This window comes from Hyla sarda, chromosome 6 (assembly GCF_029499605.1).
Source record: "Hyla sarda isolate aHylSar1 chromosome 6, aHylSar1.hap1, whole genome shotgun sequence".
In the NCBI taxonomy this organism is placed as follows: Eukaryota; Metazoa; Chordata; class Amphibia; order Anura; family Hylidae; genus Hyla; species Hyla sarda.
This window is the reverse complement of record NC_079194.1, coordinates 291,459,511-291,486,424: the sequence shown is the minus strand read 5'-3', so window position 1 is coordinate 291,486,424 and position 26,914 is coordinate 291,459,511. Positions and strand designations below refer to the sequence as shown.

At 44.2% G+C, this 26,914-nt stretch overlaps 2 protein-coding genes across 2 annotated transcripts in view; both read left to right on the top strand.

Annotated features, from left to right (window-relative positions):
- Positions 1–8,370, top strand: part of SLC22A18 (solute carrier family 22 member 18) — a 134,579-nt gene extending 126,209 nt beyond the window's left edge. The window contains exon 10 of the mRNA XM_056527742.1: positions 8,236–8,370. Within this exon, the coding sequence (XP_056383717.1) occupies positions 8,236–8,333 (98 nt within the window). The 3' untranslated portion in view covers positions 8,334–8,370. The remainder of the gene's footprint in view (positions 1–8,235) is intronic.
- Positions 8,371–24,620: 16,250 nt separating this feature from the next.
- ELF5 (E74 like ETS transcription factor 5) overlaps positions 24,621–26,914 on the top strand; it is a 231,034-nt gene continuing 228,740 nt past the window's right edge. The window contains exon 1 of the mRNA XM_056527723.1: positions 24,621–24,697. The gene's annotated coding sequence lies outside the window, so the exon portion shown is untranslated. The remainder of the gene's footprint in view (positions 24,698–26,914) is intronic.

Here is a 26,914-nt window from a genome sequence, read left to right as displayed (position 1 = left end):
TGTACAGATCATATTATGATGTCCTCACCTATAACATACAGAGGCCGTTTTCAACATTTTAAATTCATGACATTTTATAGACTGTGACTAAGAGCATTTAGCTGCTAGAAACGCGTCGGTCTGATGTAATCTTCTGTTCTGATGCCATGTACTTGTGGTATTATTTTCATGAAATTCTTTTTTTTTTGGAACTTGCCTAGGAATATATCTTCTTTGGCCCCTGTAAAAGAACAGTTTATGGCCCCCACGCTTTCCAATAATTGATCGTACCCCACTGGCCATCGGGCACAGCGGGCATAGGGTTCTGAAGAAAGTAGGCATTGGGGTCTGGAGGATGAGGACAGAGGAGTCTGAGGGGAGGTCAAAGGGGTCTGGAGAAGGACATGGGGTCAGGGGGGCACAGAAGAGTCAGGGGGGCATAGGGGTCTGGAGAAGGACATAGGGGTCAGAAGGAGGACGTGGGGTCTGGGGGGCACGTAGGAGTCAGGGGAGGCGTAGGGGTCTGGAGAAGGACCTAGGGGTCTGGTAGGGGTCTGAGGAGGATGTGGAGTCTGGGGAACACAGAGGAGTCATGGGGCATAGTGATTTGGAGGAGGACAAAAGGGTCTGGTAGAAGTCTGGAGGAGGACATAGGGGTCTGGAGGACACAGAGGGGTCTGGAGAAGAGGGGAATAGGGGTCTGGAGGAAGAGAGTGGTCTAGAGGAGGGAACGAGGGGTCTGGAAAAGGGTATAGAGGGGTCTGGGAGTAGGACAGGGGGGTCTGTGGGGTACAGAGGGGTCTGGAGGAAAACATAGGGGTCTGGAGAAGGACATAGGGGTCTGGTAGGGGTCTGAGGAGGACGTGGGGTCTGGGGAACACAGAGGAGTCATGGGGCATAGTGATCTGGAGGAGGACATAGGGATCTGGAGGACACAGAGGGGTCTGGAGAAGGGGGGAATAGGGGCCTGGAGGAAGAGAGTGGTCTAAAGGAGGGGATGAGGGGTCTGGAAAAGGGCATAGAGGGGACTGGGAGTAGGACAGGGGGGTCTGTCAGGTAGAGAGGGTTCAGGAGGAAAACATAGGGGTCTGGGGGACACAGAAGGTTCAGGAGTGGGGGATAGGGGTCTGAAGGAAGAGAGTGGTCTGAAGGAGGGGAAGAGGGGTCTGGAAAGGGATAGAGGGGTCTAGGCGGGACTTAAGGGTCTGGGAGTAGGAGGGGGCAGTGGGGTCTCTAGAAGGACAGAGAGGTCTGAGGGGTGGCATAGGGGTCTGGGGTGTAAATAGCAGATGATGACCAAGGGGTCTGGGGGAGAACACTACAGGCTGGCAGTATTATTTTCAGGGTGCACAGTGTGTGGCAGTATTATATTTAGGGGGCACAGTGTCTGACAGGACTGTAATGATTATCGTCTTCTTATGGAGCAAATGATGTTTGGGCTTCAAACTCAGAGGGAACTGCCCCGGTCTATGCAGTTACATTGAGTGTATCTCAAGTGTATCTCAAAATTATTTATGCATTGGTGCACACCATGAAGGTTCTGACAGAATGACAGCAAGAAGAGATCTAGAAAACTAGAACGGATGACGGAAACACTGTAAAAGCTTTTCATTTGGCAGAATCCGGAATGTCCCTTTGAACAGTGGTCTCAAACTGTGTTCCTCCAGATGTTGCAAAACTTCAGCTCCCAGCATGCCCGGACAGCCAACGGCTGTCCGGGCATGCTGGGAGTTGAAGTTTTGCAACATCTGGAGGGACACAGTTTGAGACCACTGCACAAAGGGATGAGATGAGAAGGAAGCCTTAATTTACCTTTTCCGGGACAGTGCGGATCCTCTGGAGGAGGCAGAAAGGCCTCTGGCTGTCCGGGCATGCTGGGAGTTGAAGTTTTGCAACATCTGGAGGGACACAGTTTGAGACCACTGCACAAAGGGATGAGATGAGAAGGAAGCCTTAATTTACCTTTTCCGGGACAGTGCGGATCCTCTGGAGGAGGCAGAAAGGCCTTCGGCTGTCCAGGCATGCTGGGAGTTAAAGGTTTGCAACACCTGGAGGGCCACAGTTTGAGACCACTGCCTTAGAATGAACGGAAGTTAATGAAGCGGGCGGCCATTACTTTGATGAATGTAATCTACCCCGTAGTTGTAGAACCGATGGCGGATTAGATACGCCGCTGTGGAGCGGAAATATCCTTTGACTGTTCCCTGCGCAGATTCTATTAAAGGTTACGATAACATTATGCGGCCATGTAAATCAAATTAAAACCTCCCTTATCTGCAGGTTCTTGCCTCCAGCTGCTTATACGGAAATGTTCCGATTGTCTCACGCGCCGCTGTGCGCCACGCTTATCAGTCCTCCATTCATGAGCCGGTGTTTGCTTTGCAATTTGGAAACTTAAGTGTAAATTGTGAATGGATGATTTACAGGCGGTGGTTTAAAATGGCGCAGTGACTCAAACACTAAAACTATATCAGCTACTTACAGTTGTGTTCATAGGTGCCTGAAAAGCCACATGGTTTCCTATAAGCTGATTTTACCGTATCCGGCGTGTTATGATGGCCGGTGTAGTTGCGCCAAAGAAACAACACTAGATTTAAAGGGAATGTGTCTCCAGCAAATGAGCTACGGTTGAAACCCTTAAACTGGTGGCAGAAAGTTAAACAGATTTGTAAATTACTTCTATTTAAAAATCTTAATCCTTCCAATACTTATCAGCTGCTGTATACTCCACAGGAAGTCCTTTCTGTCTGACCACAGTGCTCTCTGCTGACACCTCTGTCCATTTTAGGAACTGTCCAGAGCAGGAGCAAATCCCCATAGCAAACCTCTCCTGCTCTGGACAGTTCCTGACATGGACAGAGGTGTCTGGAGCATACAGCAGCTGATAAGTACTAGAAGGATTGAGATTTTTTTATAGAAATAAATTACAAATCTGTTTAACTTCCTGGCACCAATTGAATAAAAAAATAAAAAAAAGTTTTCCACTGGAGTACCCCTTTAAGAAGGACACGCAGCCTAAATTTACAGCGTTGCCGAGTTCAACTTTACGGAACAGCTAAGTGCTTGCTTCGTAGCCAGGGACTCACCGCTAATGGTGGACATCATCAATCACACTGATGTCTGCCATTAAAGGAGTACTCCACTGGGAATTTTTTTTTTTAAATCAACTGGTGCCAGAAAGTTAAACAGATTTGTAAAATTACTTCCATAAAAATTAGTATTTATCAGCTGCTGTATGCTCCACAGGAAGTTCTTTTCTTTTAGATTTTCCTTTCTGTCTGACCACAGTGCTCTCTGCTGACACCTCTGTCCATTTTAGGAACTGTCTGCAGTAGGAGCAAATCGCCATAGCAAACCGCTCCTGCTCTGGACAGTTCCTAAAATGGACAGAGTTGTCAGCAGAGAGCACTGTGGTCAGACAGAAAGGAAATTCAAAAAGAAAAGAACTTCCTCTGGAGCATACAGCAGCTGATAAGTACTGGAAGGATTAAGATTTTTAAATAGAAGTCATTTACAAATCTATTTAACTTTCTGGCACCAGTTGATTTAAAAAAAAAATATTTTCCAGCGGAGTATCCCTTTAACCCTTTAGATGTCGTGATCAATGAAGATCAACACATCTATAGGGAAAATGGAGGTGCAGGTGGGTTTGGAAGGGCTCATCAGGCCCCCACAGTTTGATCAGGGGTCTATATCTATATCCAGGTTTATAGTTGGCAGGGATCCTGTAGCCTTTATACCAGTGGTCTCAAAACTGTTGCCCTCCAGATGTTGCAAAACTACAATTCCCAGCCGTTGGCTGTCCAGGCATGCTGGGAGTTGTAGTTTTGCAACATCTGGAGGGCCACAGTTTGGAGACCACTGCTTTATACAATCAGATCACAGGAATGGATCATATCACAAGTCATATAATTGGAAGAAGCAATCCCACCCCATTTCTACAGCAGCACAGGGTATTTCGAAGGCTTTTCCAGAATTGGAGAAACATGGCATTTTTCTTTAAAAAAATAAAAAATTTAAATTAAATAAAAAACAGCACCACCCCTGTTCACAGGTTGTGCATAGTACTGCAACTCATTCCTATTCATGACAAAAGAGTTTGTCTGCAACCCAAAAACACAACCCATCCATAGGTTGTTCTGGAAGGAAGCAACAATGTTTCCCAACAGCATGCCTCCAGTTGTTGAAAAACTACAACTCCCAGCATGCCCGGACAGCCGTAGGCTGTCCGGGCATGCTGGGAGTTGTAGTTTTTCGTGTTTAAAGGGGCAAAGGCAAGTTTAAATGTTCCGTGGACCATGTGCCTGTTTGCATTGCAGTGTTCTACAATATGTTGACATTGTAGGAATAAAGGACGATAAGGAGTCCTCTAACAATGGGCCGCGTGACCTTCCTTTGTTTGCTTTCCTGTGATCTTAAAATGAATTTCTCTGCCCATTGTTCAGCTTGTACCTATGGCCTTAGTAGCTCTCAATGTGTCATTGTTCTAGATTAGTAAAGCTTTACCAGATTTAACTGCGGACCTGTTCTCCTCCAAACGATAAAGGGGGGAACAAATCAAGGTGTAGTCGAAGGAGTGGGCAAGGGAGGGGATCATGGGCATCTGCAAAGAGAGTTACAGGGTTACATTGTTGGCACTTGGCTTCTGAAATCTATGCCCAGAAAATTAGATTGTGTGTCCCTAAACCATAGCCGGGGGTGACTGTTCCCCTAACTAATGTTATTACAGCCTCACAATATATACTTGTATGATAGAAGGAGAAAGTGGGCACCACTAGACCAATGGGTTCTCAATGACTGGCACAGTTAACGGGGTAGTCCAGTGCTGAAAAACTTATCCCCTATCCTAACGTTTCAGATGGCGGGGGGTCCGACCGCTGAGGCCCCCCGCGATCTCCTGTACGGGGGCCCCGGCTCGCTGGCCAGATAGCGGGTGTCGACCACCGCAGGAAGCGGCAGCTGACACGCCCCCTCAATACATCTCTATGGCAGAGCTGGAGATTGCCGAAGGCAGCGCTTCGGCTCTGCCATAGAGTTTTATTGAGGGGGCGTGTCAGCCGCCACTTCGTGCAGTGGTCAACACGCCCCCTTCCCGCGGCAGCCGGGGCCCCGTACAGGAGATCACGGGGAGCCCCAGCGGTTGAACCCCCCCCCCCCTGATCTGAAACTTATCCCCTATCCTGGTGAAGAAAATGACTTTATTCCCCCATTCAGTTCACAGAGTGCAACGTTTCAGTCTCACAAAGAGACCTTTCTCAAGCCATGTGAGCCTGGTCTCATTGTAAGACTGAAACGTTGCACTTTGTGAACGGAATCTATATACAGTGGTCCCTCAACATACGATGGTAATTCGTTCCAAACGAGCCATCGTTTGTCGAATCCATCGTATGTTGAGGGATTCGTGCAATGTAAAGTATAGGAAGCTGTACTCACCTGTCCCCGCCGCTTGAGATGGTGTCCCCGCCGCTCCCGATGGTGACCCCGGCCTCCTCTGGGCTCTCTGCTGTCTTCTCCGGTCCTCTTCTGTCTTCTCCGGTCCTCTGCTGTCTTCTCCGGTCCTCTTCTGTCTTCTCCGGTCCTCTGCTGTCTTCTCCGGTCCTCTTCTGTCTTCTCCGGTCCTCTTCTGTCTTCTCCGGTCCTCTTCTGTCTTCTCCGGTCCTCTTCTGTCTTCTCCGGTCCTCTGCTGTCTTCTCCGGTCCTCTTCTGTCTTCTCCGGTCCTCTTCTGTCTTCTCTGCTCCTCTCCTGGTCTTCTCCGGTCCTCTTCTGTCTTCTCCGGTCCTCTGCAGCCTTACTGGGCCTGCGTAGCGACGTCATTACGCCGCTGCGTAAGCCATTCCTATTGGATGACGTGTGCAGCAGCGTATTGACATCATCGGAGAGGGCCGAGAAGACACCGGAAGACCAGCGCTGGACCCGGAGGGCACCCCGGAGCATCGTGGAGGGGTAAGTAATACTTACTGCACCACATGGGGAACATTAAGCTGCTATCCGGCAGCAGCTTAAGCATTTGGTGCTGCCGGATAGCACTTAATGTGATGGCCCCGACATAAAAATGCATTGTATGTCGATTTCATCATATGTCGGGGCCATCGTAGGTCGGGGGGTCACTGTATATATAAAACTCAACGTGTGTGTGTGTATGTATGTATGTATATATGTATGTATATATGTGTGTGTGTGTGTGTGTATGTATGTATGTATGTATGTATGTATATATGTGTGTGTGTGTGTGTATGTATGTATGTAGATATATGTGTGTATGTTCCACAAAAACTTCCAAACAGCTAAAGATATTAACATGAAACTTGGCCACATGTTACTTATATGTCAACAACAAAAATAGGATAGGTGATTTAACCCTTACTCACCCCCATTTGCCAGGGGCGGGGTTTATGTTTAAAGTCCTATACAAGTCTATGGGAAATATATGTTACTGCATAACTTCCAAACGGCTGAAGATATTTCGATAATACTTGGTCACATGTTACTTATATGTCCACTTAAAATATAGGATAGTTAATTTAACCCTTAACTACCCCCATTTGTGAGGGTCGGGGTTTTTGTTTAAAGTCCCATATGAGGACGGGATGGGAGGTCGAGATAGGAGATCGGGATAGGAGGACGGGATGGTCGGGATAGGAGGTCGGGATATGAGGACGGGATAGGAGGTCGGGATAGGAGGTCGAGATAGCAGGACGAGATAGGAGGATGGGATAAGAGGTCGAGATAGGAGGATGGGATAGGAGGTTTAGATAGGAGGTCAGGATAGGAGGTCAGGATAGGAGGACGGGATAGGAGGTTGAGATAGAAGGTCAGGATAGGAGGTCGGGATAAGAGGTGGAGATAGGAGGATGAGATAGGAGGTCAGGATAGGAGGACAGGATAGGAGGACAGGATAGGAGGACGGGATAGGAGGTCGGGATAGGAGGACGGGATAGAATGATGGGATTGGAGCTCGAGATAGGAGGTCGGGATAGGAGGATGGGATAGGAGGATGGGATAGGAGGTCTGGGTATGAGGACGGGATATGGGGTTGGGATATGACAACAATATATGGGGATGGGATTTGAAGTCAAAAGCTTCCTCCTTTGTTGATTTTCCTCCCCAACAAGGATGAGGAAGGAAAAACCGGGCAACGCCGGGTATTCAGCTAGTGGGTTAATAATGTCCCTTTCTACATCATTGAAGTGCCGCCTCTCTACCTTGGACGCATGATATAGATGGCAATGTTAGGTGGTAAGTGGATGCACTGTTAAAAGGTCATTGTGCCCGGCTTAAATGTGCACATTTATTACAACAGCACACAGTTTTACAGCTGTGTCCATGTGAGTGTTTGTGCCCTAATACAATGTGCATCCTTTTCCATTATGTTACATAGATTATTTGTCCAAACGTAAGACATGCTGGAACATTTTCTTATTTAAATGATCCTAAACATCACTATAACTTTCTGTTAGGAGACACAATAAGAATAAATGCTAGAGAATACCTCCTCTATTAGGTAGGAATGAGGTTCGTGCCCATTACGGTTCCCTGGGGACAAAAACTAATTGTGAAATTTTAGATTAGAAGGAAGCCCCTGCAAACAACATGCATTGAGAGTACCTCCCCTAGAGAATCCCTTGAGCCATGAGAATACGTCCCCTATTAGGTAGGCCCCAAGTCCGTGCCCATTAGGGTTCCCCTAGGGACAAAAGCTGAGACTTTAGAGCAGAAAGAAGCCCCTGCAGAGAACTTGACTTGAGAATAACTTGAGCCAAGAGAATACATCCTCTAAAGAATAGTGTTCCCTACTGAGTAGGGCCAAGGTTTGTGCCCATTACAGTTCCCCTGGGGAAAAAAGCTGATTGTGAGGTTTTAGAGCAGGAGGAAGCCCCTGCAAACAATTGGTCTCCAGGAAACAAGGTAACTCCTTTGCTGTAGCTTTAAACATTTGACCAATGATATTCTCAGGGACTTACAGGTAAGTGGCTTGGATCAACTTCTGCCAACAAAGGAAGTGATATCCTGCTGCATAATCATGAGTAATACACAAAGCAGATAATGGACGGTATGTCACTATCTTTACCTAATCTTTGGAGAAGGTGCGGCCGGAGATGTAACCACAAGTTAAACAGAACAACTAAAAAATATCCGTTTAAAAAGCCCCATGAAATCCATGAAGGTTTAAGATTCCGGTAATAAAATTATCACAGTTTAGTTGGGGGTTTCAGCGACAATGACTGCACGGTTTACAAATTATATTTATTTTATAGGAAATGGGATCAATTGTCAATGGAAATTGTTGGATCTGGGGGAGATTACAGGAAAAGGATCAATCCTATTGTCCCCCCCAGCAAGAATGGGGTTCTAAAGGGGTTCTTGGTTTCTAACCTTCAGTCTGATAATCGGGATATAATGGAAATTCCATAATTGTACTACTCTATTGTATGAGCCTCCACAGAAAATTGAACAGTGGCAGAAGTCCCTGAAAATGGGGGAACTAGTAAATAAATAAATAAAAAGACAATTTTTGTTTTTGTGATTTAGATTTGTCCTTCTCACTTTTTAAGAGCCATAACTCTTTGAGAGCCTGTTTTTGTTTTTTGTTTTTTTTGTTTTTGTGAGACCAATTGTAAAACCTGGAAAAAAATCATTTGAATACAATTGAAAACAAAAACAAATGCCATTTAGAAAATTTCCACAGTGAAATTGAAAGAAAATAAATAAATCTTTTAGAAAATTTGTGTGAGGGTTTCCTTTATATGTCATGTAGCAAAACCAACATGTAAAATTTTCTCATTACGTTGGCACAGTTACAATAATACACAAAAAAATATTTAAAAATTAAAATAAAAAATTATCTGTAGCTTTTATTGGAATTATTTCGACATTGAAGGGACTTTTTTTTTATTATAAATTTGTTTTGCTATTTGGTAATTTTTTGTTTTTGTTTGTGATGTTAGTAGTCTGGTATCAATAACGTTATATTTTTAAAAAAATGGGACTTTTTCTGCATGCCTAGATATCAAATATGCTTATGTTTATGGAGTGATTTAAAGTTTCGTTTTGGGAAGATTTTTTTTTTTTTTAAACATTTTTTTGTGTTTTTTTTATATTCATATTGCATATATGTATTGCATTGATCTGTTAATTTGGTGATCTACTAGTACAGCCTGTTAGGGCAGGCTGTACCAGTAGATCTGTCACTGCAGCCATGGAGACCTAGAGAAGACATTTGGCTGCCATGACAACCAACTAACTCACTCAACTAACTAATTGCATTGTTGGGGTGACAATTGCTCCATGAATGCAAATGTCAAGTGGTGCCCAAATTGCTGACTTTTTTCTCGGGAGATGCCAACACTTTGGCCAATGAATTGGTACCACAAAAAGGGAGAAGCCAAGTATTGTCCACAACTATGGTGCTGATCTTACTGTATAAACTGTCGCCCTCAAGATGTTGCAAAACTTCAACTCCCTGCATGCCAGGACAGCCAAAGGCCTTTCTGGCTCCTCCAGAGGATCCACACTGTCCCTGAAAGGAAAAGTAAGGCTTCCCATGCTGGGAGTGGACGTTTTACAACATCTGGAGGGCCACAGTATGAGACCACTGCTGTATAAAATGAATCTTTACTGTGCTCTGGTGACATAAATTGGTGTGGTCATGCCTTCACCGTGATCATGTGACCCTAGCACTGGTATCACACATGCCATTGATGTGGGCATGGGATGTCTGTATTGGCCAACAGTGGTCATACCATTGGTGTTGGCATGGACATCACATGACTGATGTGTCAGTGATTGACTGATCACAACATACCCTGACGTACCGTTGGGATTCTAGTCACAGCCGGCACGAGAACAACATCAAACCTGAAAGTAAAGTATGTTAGAAATGTGTACGTATGGCTTCATTGCTGGGCAGTTAACTCAGGTTCTTCGTGTTACATCCACATTCTGTGTGACCCGGGAGATATGGTGGCATTCAGAGCAGATGGTGTGGGTGACACAAGAAGGTGTTAAACTGAATGGACGGTGACATTACAATGGAGGACTCTCCATTCCTGAGCTGACTGACATACCTTACCTGGAGGCAGATTGTCACAACCAGCAACGACAACGCTACAGCCACTGGGTGAAGGTTGTGCCGCAGAATGTCCATGTATATAGTGTTGTCACTTGTGGGGTAACATTCTGATATAGTAAATGTTTAGGATCCACACAGAACGGCCATAAAGAGCATCTCCTACTCTGGAGGACCTGTGGACTGTTCATTGGTTTCAGTAGGTAATGTGTAATGCTTCAGTGTGCCTGAGGTGGCGCTGCATGAAAATTGAAAATTTGGCTCCTCCACAAACTATAGCTGACTGCTGGACGTTCAAACGGCGGGTCACCCAACTATCACCTTGGTGCAGGGCATGAAAACTGGTTATGAATCTAGAAGCCTGTCATTACCGGTCATTAATGTACCCCTCATCTCGACTCCATGTGTTACAGTCATTAGTTTCGCCTCATCTCTCCCTCTGTCAGTCATTAGTGGTGTCCCCTTATCTTTCCCTGTGTCAAAGTCATTAGTGTTGTGGTGACGGGCTGTGAGGTCATTATTGCCCCAGTGCCTAGCCCAGGATCCAGTGGTACACCTTCGGGTGGTATTGAGGATAAACCACGCCTGGCGTCACGAATACAAGGGGTTAATGCCATCTGCCCCTGCATCACACCCCTTACCACATATACATTTACATAGAAACCTTAAATGATTTATTTTAAAGCAATGGCTAAGAATAGAGCAAGAAAGGGGAATTTCACCTTACTGTATGCTGGTACGGATTATAGGGATGAGCCATAAAACAAACTCCATGATAGACTCCAGAAATGAAAGCACTTGCTACTTTATAGGCTTAGTCTGTGTCCCCCTTTCTCACCTTTTACTGAATGCTATTTTAGTTGTTTTTTGGGGGAATTTTGGTTTTAGTCCAGTTCAGGAGAGGTCAGACAGGGGGAGGCTACACATTAAGCCGCTGCATCCCGCAGCTTACATTGTATATGCATGCAGGGTGCAGGAGCCAAAGGGAAGATGGGAGAGTGCGGTTGTTCTCCAAAGTCTCATGCAAGTCTATGGGACTTGTGGTACATCTCCTGATCACGTTATTCTCGGGCTGCAGAGATTGTCTGGGACTTTTCAACATCCTGCTGCCTGTCCGGCAGGTGCAGAGAATAGTTAGTGCGGGGATGGGACATGAGGATGGAATATGAGGTCAGGATATGAGGTCAGGATATGAGAAGGAGAAACAAGGACGGAATGTGAGGCTGGGATAGGAGGATGGGATAGGAGGACAGCCAATGAGGACGGGATATGATGTTGAGATATGAGGATCGGATATAAGGACAAAATATGAGGATGAGATATAAATTCGGGATATGAGGACTGGATATGAGGACAGGATATGAAAACAGGATATGAGGTCAGGATTTGAGGTCAGGATATGAGTTCAGAATATGAGGATGGGATATGAGGTCAGGATATGAAGTTGAGATATGAGGTCGGGATATGAGGACGGGATATGAGGACAGGATATGAGGACGGGATATGAGGACAGGATATGAGGACGGGATATATGGACAGGATATGAGGTCAGGATATGAGGACGGGATATAAGGACGGGATATGAGGACGGGATATGAGGTCGGGATATGAGGACGGGATATGAGGACGGGATATATGGACGGGATATGAGGTCAGGATATGAGGACGGGATATGAGGTCAGGATATGAGGACGGGATATAAGGACAGGATATGAGGACGGGATATAAGGACAGGATATAAGGAAAGGATATGAGGACGGGATATGAGGACAGTATATGAGGATGGGATATAAGGACAGGATATAAAGAAAGGATATGAGGACGGGATATAAGGACAGGATATGAGGACGGGATATAAGGACAGGATATAAGGAAAGGATATGAGGTCGGGATATAAGGACAGGATATGAGGTCAAGATATGAGGACGGGATATAAGGACAGGATATGAGGTCAGGATATGAGGACAGGATATGAGGTCGGGATATAAGGAGGATGAGATATAAGATTGGGATATGAGGACGGGAACATCATTGTTTCTTTTCCTCTGCTGTAAAAAGACGTTCATGGCCTTTAAACTCTAGAATTTCAGCCTTCAGGGAAATTCCTGTTTGCAGAGTAAAGTGTTACATGTGTCATAATCCGCAGCAATCAAATCACTTGGTGAGAAGGTAAAGTGGATTCCAGGACAAGAGAAATACTTGTGTATGATTTATGAGATTTCTTCCCAGGTAACAACATGGCGGCATTTACATCCGTTTTGCAATCAATATTTCCCAGATAATTGCAGGCCATCATTAATGAAGCAGCTAACCCAGGCCCAGTCAAAGTTTCGCGCAGATCGCGCTTCTTCCGGCCTCGTACGAGGCCGGAAGAAGCGCGATCTGCGCGAAACTTTGCCTGCAGTCGTCTCTACTCTGAGCGCCCTGCTGTCAGCCTGAAGTCGGATCTGTCCGAGATGCCATAGAAGTCAGTCTGCTGTTTCCTCGCGGTGAGTGCGGGTACCTTTTTGTCTTTCTACCGCTGAGACCCCCTGCATCGGAGATACCTGGGTACAGCACTCGTGCATCTTTGGTACTCTTATAGACAGTTCATTTGTCGACCCCACAGATTCATGCACAGGGAGAACGGACAGGGTATATGTTTAAAAGGATCATAGTGCCCTTTAAAAGGAGATCTCAGGGATAGAAAAACTTATCCCACATCCCCCGTCCCCTATCCTAAGCAGTCGATCCTGTCTGGGCTCCGACTCCCCTCCTGAATTGGGGCGCGTCCACTGCACGAAGTGATGGCCGACTCACCCCCTCATTGTATCTCTATGAGATTGCCAGATTGCTCCACTCAAGAATCTCCGTGCGGAGGTCGACAGACTCCATTTAGAAGGAGGAAGGAGAGTTGGGGCCCTGTACAGGAAATAGCGGGGGGGACTCATCAGTAAGACCCCCACATGATCTGACACTTTTAAGGGACAGCAGCAGCAACTTAATACATTGCTCTGCCTCTTGCAGCTGCTGTAGCTTGATTCGGTTCTCCTGCAGTGCCTCCACAGGAGAAATAAGGCATTACACAATATCCATTGAGATAAATGGGTTGTCTAGGTAAATAATATACATGGTGGGTCCTCCAGAGAGAGACGCTCTTTGTAACTACTCTAAAATGTTCAGAATGAGAGAGTACTCTCTATTAACAGGGGGTATTAAATAAGACGTCCCATTTAAACTGAGTTATACGGTGATCTATAACTTATCGCTGCATAACTTGTATGAGCTATCGCCTGAATAAAGACAGATAATATTCATCAGGGAGGCCATATTGGTTGCCCTTAGCATACCCAAACACAGATATAAAGGACAGATGTTTTTTGTTCTTTTTTTTTTATCTTTAAAGAGGTACTCCGGGGAACTAAACCCATAGCCCATCCTTTCCTTCTCATACACCTATTTCATTGTCTAAATATCATTCATTAGTTATATACAACAGTTCTCCCTCTTTGGTTGTCCCTTACATGCATGAAGTGAGAGAATGACATCATCCAGCCATCCACTTTGTCTCCTTCTCTTAAAGCAGCCCCCACCCTTCTGAGAGACACATAACATGTGGTTTCTGCCCTGCACTGATGAGTAGGGATCGACCGATATTGATTTTTTAGGGCCGATACCGATAATCTGTGACCTTTTAGGCTGATAGCCGATAATTTATACCGATATTCTGGTATAAGCTATGGGCTATTCCCCCCCTACCCCCAGACCGCTTTAAATCAATGAACTGCAGCAGCTTTTGCGGGGCCACCGCCACCCGCTTCTCTCCCCCTACCTGTCCTGTGGTCCTCCCTAGTCCAACCACCACCGCCGCTGCCCCATTGCCTCCCCCATCCCTGGTTTTATAATTACCTGTTCCCGGGGCCTGCACTACTTCTGGCTCCGGCGGCATCCTGAGCTGTCACTGTGCGCACTAACGGTGACGTCACATTGAGGACGTCACTCGTCATTGCGCTGCACAGCGCACAGAAATAGCGCAGGACGTCGCAGGAGCCACAAGTAGCGTGGACCCCGGGAACAGGTAATTATAACTACGGGGAGGGGGGAGGCAATGGGGCAGCGGCGGTGGCGGTCTCTGGATGGGGAGGCGGGGCATTGGTGGGGCATTATCGGCATATCGGCAAGGTAATTACCGATAATGTCAAAAATCGTGAATATCGGCCGATAATATTGGCCAAACCGATAATCGGTCGATCCCTACTGATGAGTCATGCTGTCTTTAGTGCTGACAACTAAAGCCAATCAGACACTGAACCTCTCTCTGCTGCTGCTTAGAGCAGAAGGGAGGGGGCTGCTCTCAGAGAGGGAGTTGGCTGGCAGAGCAGAGCTGCAATGATTGCTGGGAGATGTAGGCTAGAGGAGGGAAGGATGACAAAAAATATCAAACAGCCAGAGAAGGCAACAGAGGCCACAGGAACCATGCATAACAAGTGGGATGGTTTACAGGGAACATATCCAAGTAGTGTGGTGGCTTTGCAGCTTTTTTTTTATATATATATATACTTTCCTGGAGTACCCCTCTAAGGTTAAAGGGGTATTCCAAGAAAAAACTTTTTTATATATATCAACTGGCTCCAGAAAGTTAAACAGATTTGTAAATTACTTCTATTAAAAAATCTTAATCCTTTCCGTACTTATGAGCTTCTGAAGTTAAGGTTGTTCTTTTCTGTCTAAGTTATCTCTGATGTCACGTGTCTCGGGAACCGCCCAGTTTAGAAGTAAATCCCCATAGCAAACCTCTTCTAAACTGGGCGGTTCCCGAGACACGTGTCATCAGAGATTACTTAGACAGAAAAGAACAACCTAAACTTCAGAAGCTCATAAGTACTGAAAGGATTACGATTTTTTAATAGAAGTAATTTACAAATCTGTTTAACTTTCTGGAGCCAGTTGATATATATATATATATATATATATATATATAAAAAAAGTTTTTTCCTGGATAACCTCTTTAATTGTCTTTTAGGTTTGACATCTCTCCTTATGATAGTGAAAAATTCTTTGCGTAGCAGCTGATGAGGCAAAAATTCCTTAGAATGAAAAGCGTGAATGAACTTTACCCCGACTGATAATATCACATCCGGACTTATACGTCTAGAAATAGAGGAACTGGTCAATGATTGACCACAAGGAGCTATCAGCCAATCCTATGACTGGGCCATTGCTAACCGGCATTAACTGATAAGACAATGATTCACCGCAGCGGCAGGAGACGGGTCACTGGAAGAGACGGCGGGGACACCTTTCATCTCCGTTCACCTGGGTGCAGTCGATTATTTTATCGTATTCACCTGTATGAGATGGATTACCACAGCAATGACCAATGTTTGTATCTGTTACCAAGGACAGATCACCCTGTGACAGGCGTATCTGTATTTGACATATATCAGCGGTCGGGATTTTAGGGGGTCACTCTATATAAGGCTTCTGTTATAATGGGGGGGGGGACAAACATTGGGTCTGAAACATTTCCATAAAGCCCCTCCATTGACCTCTATAGGGTATATTTTGGGGTATGCCTCATCCATTAAAATATAGTCCCCACCCTTACAACTATGTCAAGTGAATGCCTTAGCACTGCTGACAGTGACATCCAACCCGCTCCAAACTAGTGACAGCCACAATACCCCAAATTACTGACACCACAATAGTGATCAGCGGCAGGGGTCATATTCGATTTCGCAATATTTGACGGAAAAATGGATGAATGTTCGTCCTATGTTTGCGAAATTTAAATATTCGCTAGGTTCATTCTCTTTTTTTTTTATGCGCAAAATTTTTGATGAAATTTGCACAGTGCGCATGCGCAATTATATATTTCACCTAAAAGAAGGGAGGGATCAGTGTCCAGTCTGGAAGTGCCGATATTCGCATAAATATTCGCATAAAATCAAGTAAAAATATAAAACACCAAGAATATTCGTCATTGCGAATATATATCACTATATTCTAAATATTTGCGAAATCGAGAAGTGCCGATATTCGTGGTTAAAATTTGCATTTCGAATATTTGCGCTCAACACTGCACCACAATACCCTAAACCATTGACAGCCACAGCCCCCCAAACTAGTGACAGTCAAATACCCCAAATTTGTGACATCCACAGTACCCTGAACTAGTCACAGTCACAATACCCCAAAATACTGACAGCCAAAATACCTAAAACTAGTGACAACCAGAGTACCCTCAGAACAGTGTGTCACAGTGCCCCTATAACAATGACAGTGACAGGGTACCTAAAATAAAGACAGATACAGGACCCCAAACTGCTGACAGCCACAACACCCCATACTAGTCACAGCTACAGTATCCAAAATGGTGGCAGTCACAGTAATCTAAACTAGTGACAGCCACAATACCCCAAACTAGTGACAGCCACAGTACCCAAAACTAGTGACAGCCACAGTACCCAAAACTAGTGACAGCCACAGTACCCAAAACTAGTGACAGCTACACAACCCCAGACTAGTGACAGCCACCTTACCCTTAACTAGAACAGCCACAATACCCCAAATGAGTGACAGCCACAGTATCCAAAATGAGTGACAGCCATAATATCCTAAACTACTGACAGCCACAGTACTCTAAACTAGTGACAGCCACAATATCTAAAACTACTGTCAGCCACAGTACTCTACACTAGTGACAGCCAAAGTATCCAAAACTACTGACAGCCACAGTACTCTAAACTAGTGACAGCCAAAGTATCCAAAACTACTGACAGCCACAGTACTCTAAACTAGTGACAGCCACAGTATCCAAAACTAGTGACGGCCACAGAACCCCAAAATTGCTGACAGCCACAAAACCCTAAACTAGTGACAGCCACATTGCCCCCTTTAATGTACCCACTACATTGCCGTTACTTCGGGCTGTGATTAAAGTCATTGGTTGTGTGGTGGCCCAGTACAGTAGTTGCACCCCTGCACCCTTATTGCCCTGTCAGGCAGACTCCATTCAGTGAACCCTGCCCCCTTCACCTATGTGCTTTAACTAGTTAAACAGTGCCTATGTTCTGTATTGTAATGTCCATATATTGTCATATACCTTTAAGGAATGTTGCTGTGTGTTGTAACCAAGGAAGGTACCAGTGACCATGTGACCTACAGGGTGACCTATGGGGCGCCTCCTGAGTCTCCCCCATATAAGCCCTGGGAGGAGCTAGCTCACTCTCTTTCCCTGCTTAGCTGAGTTGCAGTGAGGTCAAGTCCTGAGAGAGTGTCCGGTGTCCTAAGGAGGCCTAAAGTCTACTACACAGCCACAAGTCCACTGCCCCACAAGTGAAAGTCAAAACCTGGTAAGCTAGAAACGGGGTGAAGTCTGTCTAGTCAGTCCCAGTCAAGTCAGTCAAGATAAACCTGTGTCAAGTCAGCATGGTCCTGCATCGAATTGTCCAAGTCCACTACAAGTCCCAGTGAGCCCTGAGGTCTCTGAAGTCACTGGTCACCTTCTTGGGCCTAGCCAAGCGGGTAAGACTGTTAGACCTGTCTGACTCAGTAAAGCTGCCATTTTTCCGTAACTTGGCTTTGGAGTCCTTATTTGCCCCAGTGCCAAGCCCAGGTTCCAGCGGTATACCTTTGGGTGTTGTAGAGGAAAAACCACGCCCTGGTGTCACGAACACAAGGGGTTAATGCCATCTGCCCCTAGGGTAATTCCATCTGCCCTCATCACACCCTCACCACAGTTGTCTCACGGCTTTTACATAAATACCTAAGAGAAACGTTTTTTTGTGTGTTTTAAAGGAAGTGTTTTCTCCTGACCGTGACCATTGCGTACCCACTTCAGTCCTGGGAAACAACTTGTCCCGTAAGGCTCAGGTTTCACAAGAAGTTAATGTCCTTTCTATTATCATCTGTAATACCCTTAATATCATAAAGATGCCCAACCCCTTATATAATCTACCACATAATCTCTTCTGGCAGTCATACAATAGGTAAACCTGTATTGTCCTCCTACATCATAGCCCCAAAGACATACATAGAGGAAAAAGGACTAGAACAAAAACCCAATGGGCCCCAAATCCCAGGTAGCGGTAATTAAGCTGCACATTTTGCCATGAGCAGACACACAGGTCTTCCCCACGCAGACCTGTAAGAGCAGTAAGGTTTAGAGAGGGGCCAAGCCTTCTGGACAACCCATTTGGGGTAGGGTCACACACATAGCACATACGAAGCCTATTTTACACTTAAAGAAATCCGCCAGGCAGCAGTAAATATGCTGCACATTTTACTGTGAGCAGACACATAGGGCTTCCCCGACGCAGCCCTGTGTGTGCAGTAAGGTTTAGAGGTGGGCAGGCCTCCTGGACAACCCATTTGGTGTTGGGTCACACATAGCACATATGCAGCGTATTTCACATTGCAAGAAATCAGCCGGGCAGTGGTATATACGCTGCACATTTTGCTGTGAGCAGACACACAGGGCTTCCCTGACGCAGCCCTGTGTGTGCAGTAAGGTTTAGAGGCGGGCAAGCCCGCCTCTAAACCTTACTGCACACACAGGGCTGCATCGCCACTTTGAGTGATTGAACAATATTAATGTGGACAACCCCTTTAAACAATATCAATGTATTGATACTGAATGCTCCTAGAAGTAAAAACTTCACATACAAGAAATTCCCAGCATATTGGACTATATTATTAGCCAATATGTTGCAAATTTATCATTATTGTCTGTGGTAGATGTATTTTACAGTCAATAGTTTTCAGCTGTGAAATGATAAATTTGTCTGAGCAATACACAGCTAGGGGAAAGTACCTCAGCACAGTCACTTTTACACTGAAATGAAAAGTGGCTGTGTAATGTGCTGTGTGTTGCTGTATTGCATTGCTGACCCCCCCATAACTTTCTTATTTTTCCATATACGGACTATATGAGGGTTCCTTTTTTTTGAGCCAAGATCTGTAGTTTTTAACAGTACCACCTCTACATATATGTGACGTTTTGGTAATTTTTTTGCTTTTTTTTGTGATGGGACCAACTTTGGACACTGGTATTCTTTTACTTTTACGCCGTTCACTGCACCGGATCATCAACATTTTATTTTAATAGTTCAGACACACGGCCATAATAAATATGATTCTTTCTTAAAATTTAAAAAAAAAAATGTATTTGTATTTGTAAAATAGGAAAATAGGGTAAATTATTATTTTGGGGAGGGGCTTATTCACATTTGTTAAAACTCAGGGTATGCTCGGAGTTAGGACAGTAAACCCCAAACTATGACTCTCCAGCTGTTGCAAAACCACAACTCCCAGCATGTCATTTTTTACTTTAGTACATTCCTTTGTAAGTTTTCTGTTCTGCGACTTTTTGAACAACTTTTTTTTGTATAGTCACAATGATAAATTCCTGACCACAGGATCTGACTGTCCATAGTGGTTTCTTTCGAAGCTGCTGTGGGCAAAAAGTCGCAAAAAAAAAGTTGCACACGACGCATGGGCTACTTATGTGCGCCAAACCACAGCAAAAAACAAAAAAAGTTTAAATCCTTTGATAAACTCCCCCCAAATTCTCAGAAGTCAAATGGCTAATGGGTCATCAAGAAATGGGTGTGTTCCTATTGGATCAAATTCATCAATGACCCCATGGATAGAGAGCTGGAAGTTATACAAGGCCCGTGTCAAGGCAATATGAAGTTTTTAGTAATTCTGGACTATACTGTAGGTTGGATAACCAGAAATGGTAGACTGAAGCCCCACAGCGGAAACAAGCTCATTATACTACCATTTACCAGCACTTCCAACAGAAGGTCGCCATCATGTCACCCATTTGTTATAGAGGATCAGGTGCAATGCAAACATTTATACAACATAGTAACCCAACAAAGAAAGATAAATAATAGAACTAATCAGAAACTGAATGAAGATTAGTGGCAGCCACCTTGGGGGCCATGCCCTTGTGGAACAGGCGGTTTGGTGCAACGTCACATGCCTTATCACTGTTTCCAGATTATGCCATTGTTTGTCTAACTATGTTGAATAATCATTATCATAAGTAAGACTTTGTCCTTTCCCACTGCCCAGCCTGGTGATACATACATGTAAGTCATGCTAGATTTGGTTACAGGGCTGCCTGTATCTGTGCCTACATGCTTTTACATCCAGCTTTCCTAAAACCAAATAGATTACAGAATCCAAATAGAAGAGAACCCAGCATAAAAAAATTATAATCACAGGCTGGGGTAAAGAAGGTACCCATGGCGGTGCCACTAAAACTCATTTTAAACATTACAAGCCATGCACTCCACATGCACCCGCTCCCCCTCCCCTAAAAAACAACAAAAAAAAACCTCTTCTATTATACCAAAACCTCTTCTATTTTTGGCCTACAATCTCAAGCCCACCTGAGGATATGATATGATGATGGGATGTCAGGACGGGATATGAGGTTGAAATATGAGGTTGGGATATGAGGGTGGGATATGAGGATGGGATGTGAGGAGTGAATATGAGGACAGGATATGAGGTCTGGATATGAGGTTGGGATATAAGGACGAGTTATGAAATCAGGATATGAGGATGAGATATGTGGTTGGGATATGAGGATGGGAAATAAGGATGAATATAAAGTCATTATGTGAAGTGGGGATATGAGGACAAGATATGAAGTCAGGATATGAGGACAGGATATGAGGATGAGATATGTGGTTGGGATATGAGGTCAGGATGTAAGGACGGGAGATGGGGATGAATATAAAGTCACAATATGAGGTGGGGATATGAGGTTTTGATATGAGGACTGCATATGAGGTCGGGATGTGAGGTATGGTGTGAGTTTGGGTTATGAGGACAGGATATGAGGTCAGCATATGAGGTCGGGATCTGAGGACAAGAGAGTCACTGTTGCTTTTCCGTTCCTACAAGCTTTATGTAGGAATTCCGGACAACGCTGGGTGCTCTGCTATTATTCTATAAAAAAAAAAAGGTAATTATCTCTGCTGCCTTACAGCTCTGGGATCACAGATTCCCCTATAACCAGGGCATAATCTGAAATGACTTTATAATTTTTCCCTTTGTATTGTAACATTAGGTTGTTTTTTTTTCCCTCAAAATCATCATAGAACAATGTTAACTGATTTCCTGAGAAATTCATGTCCTATCCTAAGAATTGGCTTAAAATTTCAGTAAACCCCCAATTATTTCCCCACCTTCTTCTATTCTACTTCGTTTCTATGTTCTTGAGAATCTTCTTATATATATAAAGAAAAATGGTGGAATGTTGTTTTATAATATTTACAGTCCAGTTTTCCTTATGAAGCTCCGGTGACTATACCTGGGGGCCTTTACTGTGTTTTTTGGCACATCTCATGTGTCTCTTGAGAAATCGGTCCATGTTACCTAGGCATGTCTCAGCATAGTGCCGTCTCCTATCCTCTCCTGACTTGCACTTTCCTAATCTACATTCTACCTCCTCAGGGCTTTTCTCTTCACATCTACCTCAAAATAAATCTGTCACCATAAATACATAGTTAGGGATGGAAAAGTATATTTACAGGCTGTAGAGTGAATGTTCTAACATAAAGTTTAGTCAGACAAATATTGTCCACAAAGATGTCTTGTGTCGCCCTTTTATTAAATGGTGCCCCGTATGGTAACTTCTGTGTGTGAACCCCCACCCTCCGTATACAGCGCACAAAGAAGCATACCAAATATGGCGTTATTATAATGTCTTGTCTTAACAACATTTCCATATAGCTGCTTAAAGGGGTACTCCGGCGCTTAGACATCTTATCCCCTATCCGCTGGGGACCCCCGTGATCTTGCACACAGCACCCCAGATCTTGCATGCAGCACCCCAGAGCTGTCACGCCCCCTCCCATAAGCTTGCATTGAGGGGCGGAGCGTGACGGCACACCGGTGAGGAGGTGTGACGTCACACGTCACACGCCACCTGCCCGTGGTCGCCGGTAATCAGACCCGGAGCGAACGTGCTCCGAGGACTGATTTTAACTGGGGTGCTGTGTGCCAGATCACTGGGATCCCCAGTGGCGTGACAAGATGTTGGATAGGGGATAAGATGTCTAAGCGCCGGAGTACCCCTTTAAAAGGGGTACTCCAGTGCTCAGCTTCTGGAACAAACTGTTCCGAATGCTGGAGCTCGCGCCAATGCAAGTCTATGGGAGGGGGCGGGACATCAATTCAAGTCTATAGGAGGGGGCGTGACATATGGGAGAGTGCTCCAGTGAAATACAACTTATCTCCTATCCAATGACTGCTGGGGCGCCGCGCAGTTGATCACAGGGGTCCTATTGGTCAGGACCCCCGAGATCTATAACTTTCCCCTATCCTTTCCTTTAAAGGGATACTCTGCTGCTCAGTGTTAGGAACAAACTGTTCCGAACGCTGGAGCCGTCGACGGGAGCTCATGACATCATAGTCAAACCCACCCCCTCAATGCAAGTCTATGGGAGGGGGATGACGGCTGTCACGCCCCCTTCGATAGATTTGTATTAAGGGGGCGGGGTTATGATGTCAGGAGCTGCCAGCTCCAGGGTTCAGAACAGTTTGTTCCAAATGCTGAGCAGCGGAGTACCCCTAAAAATCATGATGCTAAACCTGCATACACCGCAAACCCCCATACACCGCAAACCTATTTACTGCCTAAATACTACTGCGCAATGTCACCATACAGTTCTATGCAATGTTATATAATACCACTCTACAATTCCTAAAAAGATCTGAGGTGGTCCCAAGCCCTAGGTGACAAGCCATCTGAGGCACCCCTTAAAACATTGGCAGCCTATGTGTTATTTAGCGGGGCAAGAAGGTAACAAATGCCATGACAATGTTTTGGCAATGTTATCCCACAATCCTGGCTGCTGCTGGTGGGTGTAATGGCAACTGCTGTGTATGGAAAGGGGTTAGCTCCTTACTCTGCTTCAAACTGAACCTGATGAAGAAGAACTGTACCTTCAAAATGTGTCGTACCAATGTATATTTAATAAATTCTTTAATTTTCACAATAAAATGTTGGTATGTCAGAGGCTCCAGCACTTGTGAAGAAAGCCCATCAATCACAAAAAGATAACGGGCAGAGAACATCCAACTTGCCAGAGCTCCTGATCAGCTCTCAGTACTACATTTGTACTGGAGGGCAAAACGGCAGCAGCAGGTTAGTTTCAGGCCATAATAGTAGTTGTGGTTATGCAATTTATCCAGGTTCTATCTTTCCCTGCATCATGAAGTGCTCTTTTCTTTCCCTACCTATTTTCATATCTGTAGGCCTTTAAACTGCTCCATATAGTAGTAGGCCCCCATACTGCCCCATATAGTAGTAGGCCCACTCTGTGCCCTCATATAGTTATTGGTCCCCATACTGGTCAATATAGTTGTAGGCCCCCACTTTGCCCCAAATATATTTGTAGGCCCCCATACTGCCCCATATAGTAGTAGGCCCCCTCTGTGCCACCAGATAGTTGTTGGCCCCAATACTGCCCCCCATTTAGTAGTAGGCCCACTCTGTGCCCTCATATAGTTACAGGTCCCCATACTGGCCCATATAGTTGTAGACCCCCATTTTGCCCCATACTGCTCCAAATAGTAGTAGCTCCCCCCCCCCCCCCCCCCTCTGTGCCACCAGATAGTTGTGTTGGCCCCCATAATGCCCCACTCTGGTGCTCCACTGCCCCTCCAGTTCGGGGACCTATCGCTATGGTCAATAGCAGTAGGTCTCTGGAGAACCAGAGGAACCCTTAAGCCGACACAATAGTTACAGTCCTCCGCTGTCCTCCTACTCCGCTTTCTGGGGCAGCGACATCAATTAGTACCTGCAGCCACTGCTCACTTGTGGCCGTGGCGCCCTCTGATGAGGCAGCATAGGCCACTGCAACTTTAGAAGCAATGACAAGCGGCTGTGTCTTTCCCAGATGTGCTTTTCAGATAGATGCCAGGGATAATATGTGAACCCCTCCATGAATTCTGGTTCTGAGGGATGATGGGAGTTCTTAGCGCACATTGCTTTAATAGTTTATATGCACATTACAGTTTTTAGGAGAACATACGAGGCCCTCTATAGTAATCCCCAATATCTTATGTCTTATTGCGGAGGGCAAAGCTGCTGTTTAGGATCCTGGGACAGCTGGGTAATTCTGAGATGATCACTATTATAGCTTCAATACTATGTTGCTTTTTTTTGGAGACACAGACAGTTCCATCTGTCTAACTCATTATTTATCCCATTATCTCCCCCGTCTGTCCCACAGCCGGCCCTATAAATGGCAGGAGGCTGACGCACAGGAAGGACATTATACTTCAGAGCGCCCTGACATGCTGCCGCTTTGGAGTCATACACCTCCATACCGATTATCTCTCCCCTAATGACAGTTTTCGGAAATCTCTTTCATCCCAAAAAACCCTCCTGGGGCCGAGACAGATGGGGTAGGTGGGACCGAGCAGCTTTGATCCTAAATCACTATAACAGTCCTCGGCTCAGCGCAATATTATAGCTGCGCTACCTGTACTAACCCGCGAACACCTACAGAACCTCTGGAGAAACTCAACTACTTGTCTAGACAGATGTGTGTGGGCGAGAGTGTCATAGGCCTCAAGGCTACAAATACAAAGATATATATAGCATCAAGAGAAGAAATAGTTTGATATCCTTGTACATATAGGTCAGTATTATAGTAGTTATATTCTTGTATATAGGAGCAGTATTATAGTAGTTATATTCTTGTATATAGGAGGCGGTATTATAGTAGTTATATTCTTGTATATAGGAGCAGTATTATAGTAGTTATATTCTTGTATATAGGAGGCAGTATTATAGTAGTTATATTCTTGTATATAGGAGCAGTATTATAGTAGTTATATTCTTGTATATAGGAGCAGTATTATAGTAGTTATATTCTTGTATATAAGAGGCAGTATTATAGTAGTTATATTCTTGTATATAGGAGCAGTATTATAGTAGTTATATTCTTGTATATAGGAGGCGGTATTATAGTAGTTATATTCTTGTATATAGGAGCAGTATTATAGTAGTTATATTCTTGTATATAGGGGCAGTATTATAGTAGTTATATTCTTGTATATAGTAGCAGTATTATAGTAGTTATATTCTTGTATATAGGAGCAGTATTATAGTAGTTATATTCTTGTATATAGGGGGCAGTATTATAGTAGTTATATTCTTGTATATAGGAGCAGTATTATAGTAGTTATATTCTTGTATATAGGAGCAGTATTATAGTAGTTATATTCTTGTATATAGGAGGCTGTATTATAGTAGTTATATTCTTGTATATAGGAGCAGTATTATAGTAGTTATATTCTTGTATATAGGAGCAGTATTATAGTAGTTATATTCTTGTATATAGGGGGCAGTATTATAGTAGTTATATTCTTGTATATAGGAGCAGTATTATAGTAGTTATATTCTTGTATATAGGAGCAGTATTATAGTAGTTATATTCTTGTACATAGAGACAGTATTATAGTAGTTATATTCTTGTATATAGGAGCAGTATTATAGTAGTTATATTCTTGTATATAGGAGCAGTATTATAGTAGTTATATTCTTGTATATAGGAGCAGTATTATAGTAATTATATTCTTGTATATAGTAACAGTATTATAGTAGTTATATTCTTGTATATAGGAGCAGTATTATAGTAGTTATATTCTTGTATATAGGAGCAGTATTATAGTAGTTATATTCTTGTATATAGGAGCAGTATTATAGTAGTTATATTCTTGTATATAGGAGCAGTATTATAGTAGTTATATTCTTGTATATAGGAGGCAGTATTATAGAAGTTATATTCTTGTATATAGGAGGCAGAATTATAGTAGTTATATTCCTGTATATAGGGGCAGTATTATAGTAGTTATATTCTTGTATAGGGGGACAGTATTATAATAGTTATATTCTTGCATATAGGAGGCAGTATTATAGTAGTTATATTCTTGTATATAAGAGCAGTATTATAGTAGTTATATTCTTGTATAGAGGGACAGTATTATAATAGTTATATTCTTGCATATAGGAGGCAGTATTATAGTAGTTATATTCTTGTATATAAGAGCAGTATTATAGTAGTTATATTCTTGTATAGAGGGACAGTATTATAATAGTTATATTCTTGTATATAGGAGGTAGTATTATAGTAGTCACTTATGGCCAGCTACCATTTTTAGTAGCCAAACGTGAAGGGTTCCACTCGTTCACTAGATGGTCAGATCCTCACATGTAGTTTTATAACATCCAATACTTCAGGATTACTCTGCCACCGCATATTTTACATGGTTTTACTTCCCCCATCTTTTAAGGTTGGCAGCACAAATGCGACCCGGATTTCGGGACGCTCGTGATTTGCAGGAATGTGGTCACGTCTAAGCGGTGGCCCCCCCATTGTGCGGAGTAATTCATACTTCAGCCTCGCATCCATCTCGGCATTACATTGTGATGAAAGCCGAGCTTTTAATTGTTTTGTGTAGGTGTAGAGACAAATGCTGACAAATGTTTGTCCAGGATGTGGGATTGTTCTCTTCCTGGAGTATGGCGATTGTTCACTTTGCCGGTGAAGCTGCGGTGACAGCACAATACAGGATCTGTCCGTCAGTACTCTCCGCCCGGTGTCACATTATATACAAACCGCAAGTGGCATACTTGTGGCCACGGGAAATAGTTTCCCCTCAATTTATCTGTTCTGCACACAAATAATGGGGACGGCTAAGACTGCAGGAATGCCGGAATATACGGCCCCCGCCCTGAGCCAGCAATAATAATCTTTACATTTGTATTTGCGCAATTTAAGAGAACATCCATTTTTTGGGAATCATCAACATCAGAAATGTTACTTGTGATGAACACGTTGATGCAGTGGTTC